The sequence below is a fragment of the Cibotium barometz genome, chromosome 29 (assembly GCF_041138505.1).
Source record: "Cibotium barometz isolate CiBa-2024 chromosome 29, ASM4113850v1, whole genome shotgun sequence".
NCBI lineage: Eukaryota > Viridiplantae > Streptophyta > Polypodiopsida > Cyatheales > Cibotiaceae > Cibotium > Cibotium barometz.
In genome coordinates, this window is record NC_141074.1 from 50,689,457 (window position 1) to 50,700,323 (window position 10,867).

The window sequence follows — 10,867 nt, forward strand, 5'->3', positions numbered from 1 at the left end:
ATCCAATTTGTCAGAGTAGAGTCACAAGTGACAACGTATCTATCTCTTACGTGGCATTTTGCCACGAAACCAATGCCACGTCAAATGGATCGTGGGCACCTAGATATAAACACTCAACAAATGAATCATCGTTTGAAAGGGACGAATTGAGAGGGAGATGAACGTTTTTGAAATCCGAGGAAATTTGAAGGCAACTCCCTCCTTTTTCACTTCTCCCTCCACCACCATGCGTTGTTTTCCTTCGGATATAAGGCCATGGTGCATCCTAAGCACTCTCTCTCTCTCTCTCTCTCTCTCTCTCACACACACACACGCACGCACGCACGCGCACACACACTTACTCAGTCACACACAGAAACACCCATCTCCATCGATGGAGCCGCAGCAGAAGGAATCGGGTCTCCTTGCACGGCGGTGGTCAGATGAGAATGAGGGCGTCCTCCCGCGGCCCCGCAGGCATCTGTTGAGGCACCAGCATGTCCTGCCCTGCGCTAGGCAGCCGCTCGGCGACATCGCCCACCTCCTCGCCCCCTTCTCTAATGTAAGCCAGAGCCCTCTCTGTGTACTGCCCTCTTGGGTTCTCTTTTTTTTTTTTTTTTTTTTGGGTTCTCGTGCAGATTTACTGCTCTTGTTGCGGGTCTAATAAGCGTGTGGCGGTCTTCTTCTTGCAGGATGCAAGGGATCTCTCCGCCCAGGCTATGGCGCCTTTCGTCCCATCATCACCTTCTCCTGCTCGCGGACCCCATCGGAAGCGACCACTCCCTCTTGATGCTTCTGAAGGCGAGCACCAACAACATCAACTCCCCAAAGCCAGGCACTCATTGAGCTTGCTCAGATGAAGAGGAGGGAATCCGTTAACTCCCATTCTTTTAACAGGCTCTCATTCCTGAGCTCATGGGCGCACAGCAATGGCAACAGGTCTGCCCAACCCCACCGTGGTGCCATGTAACCTCGCATTACATACCCACCCTAGAATCCAACAGGGAAACACACAGTCATTTCCTTTTCAGAGTCTTGCCAATTCTTTTATTAAGGAGTTGACCCTTTGATGCCCTCTTCAACATCAAAGGGTTGATTTGCATGTTCAGGTCTGATTGGTTCTATTAATTTCCATGGATTAAGGGTTTGCGGTAATGATTGTGTTGACGGTTCCATGTTTGCTTTGTCTAGATTAGTGATTAAATTTTTTGACGGTTCCATGGTTGCTTTGTCTAGATTAATGATCAATTTTTTTAAAGAAAAAAGTGCCGGAACTCATGTATATGCATGGGAGACCCCCCATCTTAGTTCAAGGTAGTCTTAATCAATGCGATTGACTTCATGCTCTTCTGGGATGTTAATATGATACTAATAACGTGTGATGACTAGGGTAAAAAGACCAATATTGTGACTCAAAAATAGTACAAAACGCCTTTGAATTATGTTAAATTGATATTGTGTTCTAATCTTGAGAGTGTATTAAAAGGTTATTGATATATGGATTTCGTTGTGCAAGGGCAAAGGGGATCCAAATGAAGGAATTATTTAAATGAAATTGCACATCATTTTTGGTTGCCTAAAAAAGTGCACTTTGGTTGGTTGTCTCTTGCAATGAATAAAGGGTGGGATGATGGGATGGCCCTTTATCCTATTCATTGAGGTGGCTTCACATTCATTGGATGAATGTTGCCATTGGATGGAGAGAGAGAGAGTTTGAAAATTAAATGTATAAAAACAATTGAGAGGGTTATGAAAATTGTTAGAATGGATTCTTGCCCTCTTGCTCCTCACACTACCTTGTGGTAGTGTAATATCTCAACTAGTGGGTTTGGGTTCAATTGACTCCTATATAGGACTAGGTCCTTGCTCTCTCCTCATCCTCGACCCTTATTGGTGGTCTCATGGGATCTTCGGGTGGGTAGACTTGTCTAATTGATGGCCTCCATTTGTATGATGCATCTTTGTTTGCATGGTACTCTATGTTTTGCGTTCCTTCATGGTATCGGAGCATTGTTGGCCCTTGGTATTGGGCTTTGCATCCAAGGGGGTGTCAGAATGGATTTGTGTCCTTGCTTCTCATGTTGCCATGTGGTAATGTAATATCTTGCATAGTGGCTTGGGGGTTTAATTGACTCTTGTATAAGGTTAAATAGTCCTTGGTCTCCCCTTATACCCTACCTTTATTGTTGGTGGTCTCATGGGATCTTCGGGTGGGTGGGGGACTTAGTTGGTTGATGGCCTTCGTTCGTGCATTGCATCTCATTTTACATGATGCTTTGTATTTCACATTTTTTTATAAAAATAATTGAGAGTTTGAATGTATTAAAACACTTAAGTAGAAATGGAATTGAAGTAAAAAAACAATGTTCACTTTTAAAAATAATAGGGATTGTAAGTGTCTTTGAGTTTTACTTATGTAGTTATCTAGTTGATATTTTATGCGATAGTTTTTAATCCAATCTTAATTTACATCTTTTATAAGGGGGAGAAAGGTTTTCTCCTTAACTTGGCTAATATAAATGTTAATAATGTTTAAGGATTAATGTCATGTGTATTAGTTAAAATGGTTGGTTAATATATGAAGATGTTTTATTTATCATATATTGTTGTTTTTTTATTGGCATCTTTGTATATATAATTTTATATTACATTTCTAAGGATAGTCAAGATAGGTAAGAAATTTAAGAGCTTCAAAGTAAAACCTTGACATAGCATTCTCTTATAAGAGAATTTAGAAAAATTACATAAGGTATAGGGTTATAAAGGATACTTTTTGAGTTGGTGTTATAACTAAGCCATAACTTTGATAACCAAAGTGATTGTTATGCAACTTATAGACCATTGGTGGTATATTAATTATAATCACACCAAAGTGGTTTATAACCTCACCAACCATATTAATGGCATAAGTGTGGTGTCATTCATATTCACACTAGTTGAGCTCGATATCTTAACACTCCTTGAGTAATCAATGTCATACCTTGTAGTCCAAGGAAGCTTCTTAACATGTGAATCCTCTGTTAGAATTAGGGTTAGGATTGTAACAATGCACACACACAAGATGGAGAAGCTTGAGAGTACACAAACTCATTAGATTATAATAAACAAAAGTGTAGTCCAAGGAAGCTTCTAAACATGTGAATCCTTTGTTAGAATTAGGGTTAGGATTGTAACAATGCACACACACAAGATGGAGAAGCTTGAGAGCACACAAACTCATTAGATTATAATAAACAAAAGTGTGTCATATACAAAAGATAAGTATACATTTCAAAATGAGTAGATTAGAGAGTGTAAATATGCATGGGGGAAAAAAACCTCCTAGTGAGGAAAAAAGTGCTCTGGTGATCCTACTACCATATAATGCTACAAATCTTCCTTGGAGTGATGATGTGAACATGTACATGGTATGGTCGATCAATCTTGAAAAGGCGATAAGCCCAAAGCTTTACGAAAAGCTTTGAACTTAACATGAGAAAGAGCTTTCGTAAATAAATTCGCCATGTTATCATGTGTAGGCACATAGACCAAGCTGATCTCTATAGCAGAGTCTTTCTTTAACATAGTGGTAATGCACCTCAATGTGCTTAGTGCGAGCATGAAACACTGGGTTTTTCTCGTAATTGTTAATGTGCTCTAGTTATTAGTGAAAATTGTAGTGCTAGCCAACACCCAAATCAACCATAAGATGTTTGAGTCACACACTCAATTGTAGCTGTAAAAGCTGTCCTGTACTCAGCCTCACAGTTAGAAGTGGCCATTGTAGTTTGCTTCTTGTTGAGCCATGATATACATTAATCACCAAGTTGAAAGTAAAACCCACTAGTGCACACTCATGTGTCGGAACTCCAGCCCAATTCGAATCATTGAAAGCATGTGGTTGTGACTCACCTCCCTTTGGATTAAAATAATTCAAAATATTGAGTGTCTTGTAAATAGTGGAAAACTCGCTTAATAGCCTGCCAATGCTTTGTACTTGGGCTATGTGTAAATTTGCTCAACTATGAGACCGCATATTGTATTTTTGGCCTCGTGTTACACACATAAAGAAGGGATCCCCCAACAGTCTGTTGATACAAACTAGCATCAAAAGAGTCTCTTGCATCTTGAAGACTAAGTCGAGTACTTGTCTCCATAGGTGTAGCCATAGGTTTATAGTCTTCAAGATTAAACCTCTTCAATAGCTTTGTACATATTTAGACTGCAGCATAACAATGCCATCATTGCGTTGTATAAACTAAATCCCCAAATAGTAATGCAAGGGTCTCAAATCTAACATCTTAAATGATGATTGCAAATTAATCTTAAAGGTTGAAATCTGATCTATATCGGGTCTTGTGAGTAGCATGTTATCAACATATAGAACGATGACCAAAAATGTCTTTACTCCTCTTTACATAGAGGGTACTCTTTGTTGGACTATTGCAAAAATCATTTGCAACCAAGTATGCATGAATCTTCTCATACCATGCTTTAGGAACTTGCTAGCTTGACAAGGAAAAGGCTGAAACTGACAGCAAGTCCTTAATGCTTGGCACATATAAAACTTTAGAAAGGGTAAATGCACCCCCATTTGTAGCAGTGAGCACAACTCTACCAACTCCTTTGACAGGATATGAGGAACCATTTGGACATGTGATGGTTCTTGCACTTGGGACAGATTTCAGAGATGAGAATAATTTTTTTTTGTGAAGTAATGTGCTTACTAGCACCACTGTCAAAGTACCAAGCATTTGATTCTACCACTGACATGCATACTTTGACAGTGGTGCTTACTAGCACCATTGTCAAAGTACCAAGCATTTGATTTTACCACTGACATGCATACATCATGAATAAAAGGGTCATAACTGCAATGTACAGTCTCCATGCCCAATCATCTTGAGCAAAACTTACAGATTCTTTCTTCTTTGCACTTGGTGCAGATGCATCGGCCACAACCATGCCCGATTCTTTCTTTTTCTATTTCTCTAGCTTTTTCTTATACTCATTTATGTAGTGCCATGGTTTCTTGCAATAGTGACACTTGCTCTTCTTTTTAGGCTTATCACCTTCTTTCTCTGTATCCTTGCTTGAGGATTTTGATTTTGGCTTATAGCCACCATGCGAAGACGCTTTACCTTTGCCTTTCTGACTGGCAACAAAAGCTTAGTCACCAACTCGTATAACAGATATGTTTTGCCTAGATTGGTTTTCTTGCAAGAGTACTGAAACTAGCTCATCAAATGTAAGGGCATTTGGATTTCCATGAGTCTAAGGGTAGAGGCAAAACTTTGATAAGAATCCGGCAATGCATTGAGAACCATGGGCACCAATGTACTATCATGATATATCTCATCTACACTAGCGCACTGCTCTTTAAAATCTTTTATTTTGGTCAAGAAGTTATCCATTGATTCTCGCTCATTCATGTGCTCAGACTCCAATTGTTTGTGCAAATATGCAACACATGCTTCATTGCGCACTTGGTATAATGCAACAAGTGCATCCCATGCCTGTTTTAAAGTCTTACATGATCGAATATGAGGAATAATGCTTCGCTTCACAGAAAGTGCAAGCAATGCATGTGCCTGTGCATCTCTTCCATCCGATCTTGTTTTAGCAGTAGTGGGAGGTATTGGTGGTGCATGTGGAGGAGCCGCATCTATATCAGATTCTACTTCAGATGTATATGTAGCACTTGGTTACACTGGTAGTTGTGAAATAGGACGAGTTTCACTACCATTGACTACATTCCAAAGGCCTTTAGCACACTGATTCATGCCAGAGACCTCGAAAATTGTATACAACACACTATAGTATATACCTTCTTCTCCTAAGAGGGTATCTTAATTGGAGACAGAAAAACAGGGTCGTGAGGAGGGAGGCAGACTACTAGATCAAGTGTTAAGGAAGCTAGCTTTGATACCAATTGTTGAAATTAGGGTTAGGGTTGCAACAATACACACACATAAGATAGAGAAGCTTGAGAGCATACAAACTCACTAGATTAGAATAAACAAATGTGTGCTAGATACAAAAGATAAGTACACACCCCAAAATGAATAGATAAGAGGGTGTACATACACATGGGGGAAAAAACCTCTTAGTGAGGGAAAAAGTGGCCCGACTGTCCTAAGTGTGTTCACACATATCACTACCATATAATGCTACACCTTCCATATACTCAATGCCTTTGTCAAGATGGCAAGTCACTTGTTGATCCTCCTTTGTGGCATATAAACTAAATCCACATAACCTATAAAGCTTCATTGTACCCAATGTCAGCCCCACCCAAAACTTTGTGTTGACATATATCAAATCCACATCACCTACTAGAAACTTCTTCCTTTTAGAATGATAATGCATCTCAATATACTTCATCCTAGCATAATACATTGGGTTATTGGCCATGTTATATCACAACTCTCTTATTCATGGACTCACTTGTTAAGAAACATGGATCAAGCTCTTCTAATGATAAGACATCTACCTAATAAAAAACTAATCCTATACTAATGACAACACTATTCTAAGGTGGATAAAGGTAAAAAAATTTATCATGAGTGTTGCTAATTAAGATACACTCAAGTACAATTAGACACCAAGATAAATTAGCTTGGATACATAAAGAGACTTGAGATAAGTACAAGTGATATATTTGCATTACTTGAAATAACCCCCTTTTATATAAGTGAGTACATGTTGGCTTTGCTAGCTCATGTGGGATTATCCTTGCTTGCTCATGTGGTTGTTAGCTTGTCAGTTCTACTCACTCCCTACCTTCATAGTGCTTCATGGCACCATATTTCTCAACACCCCTTCTGAAGAAAAACTTTTTCTTGCACTTTCTAGCTTAGGCTAGTGCCTCGGGCTTTTACAATCTAGAATGGATAGCCTTGGTCACAATGTCCCTACATTGGCTTACTATCCCTACCATATGGCTTAGACATTGGCCCCTACTTGAAAGCCATGGCAAGTTCTTCTACAATCTAGATTGGATAGCCTTGGTCACAATGCCCCTACATTGGCTTACTATCTCTACCATATGGCTTGGACATTGACCCCTACCTGAACTGAGCCTTGACAAGTGCTCATTTACATATATACAAAGCCCCATTTCCTACATCATTGGTGGCACATGGTGGTGGCTTTACATCCTACTCACGGGGTAACCCCTGAGTATGATGTAAGAGGTGTTTTACAGGCTCCTCTTCTGTGCTTGGATAGTGAGATTTGTTGATATTTGTTTGTTCATAATCTTCTTTTTCTGCTAGCTTTGTGTTGATGGAGTGTGGCGTTGTCCTCTTCATTGGTGTGGACTTAGTGCTCTTTGCCACTTATGCTTTGTTTATGCACACATATGCTTGCATACTCAATCAGGTTGCAACGTTTTTACAAGGGTTATACTCTTGTTTTTCGCACACACTAGCATGCTCATTTGGTCATTGATTAACAAACGCTTTTGACTCATGGTCGAATACAAAAGATTTGGTGAAATTTTTATATGGTGAAAATTTTCTTGATGACAATCCAATCAATGATGCTATCATTAATGATGGTGAAGGCCAAAACATGGAAGCATTTGAAGAATATTCATAAAAGCTCAAATACATGCTTTCCATGTGAATGGCCTCGAATAGCTCTTTATCTTTAAGGCTTAATGTGCGTGGCTTCTCTCACTACTTTGTTCGAAGGTGCTGTCGATGATGAGCAGGATTGTTTTGGACTCTTTCTCCTCCTCTCTCTAGTATGAACATTGCCATTGCTTACGTGTGCCGTTGTTGCTCGGTGGCTTGTGATCTGCATAGGAGACAGCCCTTGCCTTTCATGCCTTTGCACTTTGTGCAATACAGCTGCACAAAGTGCTATAATTTCTCTCTCTCGCTGTTATGAGCTGCACATAGATCTAACTCTGCACTCTCTCTACCTTTGGGACTCGCGAGCTACTGCTACTTCTTCTTGCTTTTTAAATCCTTTGAGATGCTACGTTGAGTTAGGCTAATCTGGCAACGAAGTCAATAAGAAAACCTTAATGAAACCAGAGAAGAGGAAGAAAAAACCTTAATCCAAGCTCTAATCACCTCATAAACCTAATGGCAATAGAAGACTCCTAGTGATACTAAATTAAACACTAAACACTTATTATGAGTCGAAACTAAGCTAGGAGAGCTAGACCTACGCTTTGATACCATGTTAAGAATCATGGATCAAGCTCTCCTAATGACAAGACATCTACCTAATCAAAAACTAATCCTACACTAATCTAAGGTGGATAAAAATGAAGAAAACTCATCATGAGTGTGCTAATTAAGATGCACTTAAGTATAATTAGACACTAAGATAAATTATCTTGGATACATAAAAAGATTTGAGATAAGTGCAAGTGATATATTTGCATTTCTTGAAATGATCCCCCTTTTATATGAGGTGAGTACATGGATTTGTGTTAGCTTATGTGCGATTATCCTTGTTCATGTGGTTGTTTGCTAGTTACTTGTCACTTCTACTCTCTCTACATTCCTTGTTGTTAAGTACTGTCGAAAACTTTTATGGCACCGTGGTCGGCCACCACATATTTTGACATTCATTGGCCTAGGCACTAGAGAATTCATATTTCTCTTGTAATGGATTATTTTACATGTGCGATCTTGCTTCTATATAAAAGGTGTGCCATGGGATAATAAGGTTAGACTTACTAGCTAGGACAAGGTGTTTGCACTAGTGTAGGCAGCCTCGGATGCAATAGGACCTCATTTTTAACATTGGCCGACAAATTGTATCTCTTAATCCTCATTCTTGTATGCACTCTTGTATGCACTCTTGAATGCTCTCAAGTGAAGATAGTGCTCTATTCTTCTCTCAAACCTTGCCTATCTCTTGTCTTTAATACTTGTGTGAGTGTGTGTGTGTGTGAGTGAGGGAGTGAGAGAGTGCAGTGGCTACACTTGAGGTATGGTGGTGGTGGCTTTGATGAGCTACTTCGATGTGCTTCGGAGTCCCCAATTCAAGCAAAGGAGATAAAGGTAAGTGAGAGTTACCTCACTAATGCATTGCATGTTTTCCATGGCATATTGGGTTTGGGTGGGAATTTAGGCTCCCCGAGGCATGAGACAAGAGTCCCACTGAGTGGCTAAAAGGCCCGACATAAATGGTTTTGTTGTTGAGACACCAATATCTTGTCAAGCATCTTTCATAACTTGCTTGTTTGTGTAACGAAGTAGGTTTGGTGTCACATGCCCATGGGGGATGGGACCTAGGCTGTCATCACGGGACCCTTTTGTACTTCTTGAAGAAAATAATTTAAAATCTCACAAATTACATCATAATTGAAACAAAGACATGAATTGAATTGAAAAATAAATAACTTAGCATAACACAAGGTAAAAGAATTAGAATAACATCACCATCAAAAGTAAAGGATAGAGAATATCACACAGAAGACTAGATTGGGTGTAATCTCCCCCCTCAAGTGTGTAGCTCCACTTCCACGACTTGAGTATTTAGAGAATTTTATTCATAAAAATAGCCCAAGGAGCTAAGAATAGATGAGCATACAAATTAGGCTTGATTTTCTCACTTTTGGGGTATTGCTTTACATATTTTTAATCATATCAAAATCCATATGGTTTGTACATATAAAAAAACCTTTGCCCAAATATAATTGATATTGGGCCTTGTTTACATGAAATAACTTTGTGCACATTTGCACATATATTAATCTTGTGGTCACTTGCATATTCCATTAAGTTGAATCCTGCACAAATTAAATTAGACATATTTTTGTATGATTATTAATTCATCAAAAATATGATAAAATATATACTTGTAAACAGTCCTCCCGTTTGAGGAAGCAACTGTCCTCAGTTGTGTAAGAAAAATGTCGAGAGAACAAGATTATTGATGTCATAACCTGCAAGGTAAACTCAGAGGTCCGAACATGGCTCAAAGGTACAAAGGCATGGCTCAGAGGTTCTTATGGACATGGAATACCAATAAGAAAACTCGTGCGACACCTAAATTGGTGATCGTCACACTGATTATCAAATAAGAAATAACATGTACAAAAAGTCATGATTCACACACAAAAGAAAAAAAAATGATCATCATCTTTACACCACCGCTCAATCCATCGGCCATACGACACCTCAATCTCGGTACCCTCACACATCTCATGCAGTGTGACATTTCAATCGGTACCCTCGCACTTCTCGTTGCTATACTCAGACGCTATCCAGGTTAGTTAAACAATTAATTGAACACATCATTTAATCCCAATGTCGTCTTAAGATATAGACAACCCATAAGTATTCAAATAACAGCCACACACATGTTTGCCAGCAGGTGTAAGTACCTCGGGAATTACCCCTCCATACGAACCAACTGAAACAAACAGTGGAGGTCCACAACATGCCATATACGGGTGTCCCCGATATACAGTTGAATAAACGCATAAGAGGATGGCTTCATGATTGGTGTGGAAGACTAGATCTACACATAATGCATATGCAATGAACCAATCAAATGAATGTATGTAAGACGAGTCTAAGTGTCCCATACCACATAGGCGCGTTGCACATACACACATAGGATGGTAAAAGATAGAAGACATAAATGTGTCTAGAGTAAGTATATGAAACCAATCTGATGTCCCATACCACCATATTAATTCCATACATCACTTCCTTCAGAATAGAAGTTTGAGGCGGAGTGGCTAGTTCCCTGTGCAACTTAAATTCTGACACAAATTTTCTCTATCTAGAAATCTTATTTAAGTTACTGGACTTGAAATAACCTTAATGTTGAATCTATAATTTATTAATTAGGTTCTTAGGTTGTAAAAATAGTTATGAAAAGTTTCATAAAATGAAATGAATATATATATATATATATATATATATATATATAT

General features: G+C 38.9%; 1 protein-coding gene across 1 annotated transcript; it reads left to right on the top strand.

Annotated features, from left to right (window-relative positions):
* The first annotated feature begins 291 nt into the window (after positions 1-291).
* LOC147622322 (uncharacterized) lies at positions 292-1,124 on the top strand. The gene is made up of 2 exons (XM_086823712.1): positions 292-541; positions 672-1,124. Exons 1-2 carry the CDS (start codon positions 374-376, stop codon positions 837-839), a joined length of 336 nt encoding a protein of 111 aa, XP_086679838.1. The 5' UTR covers positions 292-373; the 3' UTR covers positions 840-1,124.
* The last annotated feature ends 9,743 nt before the right edge of the window (positions 1,125-10,867 follow it).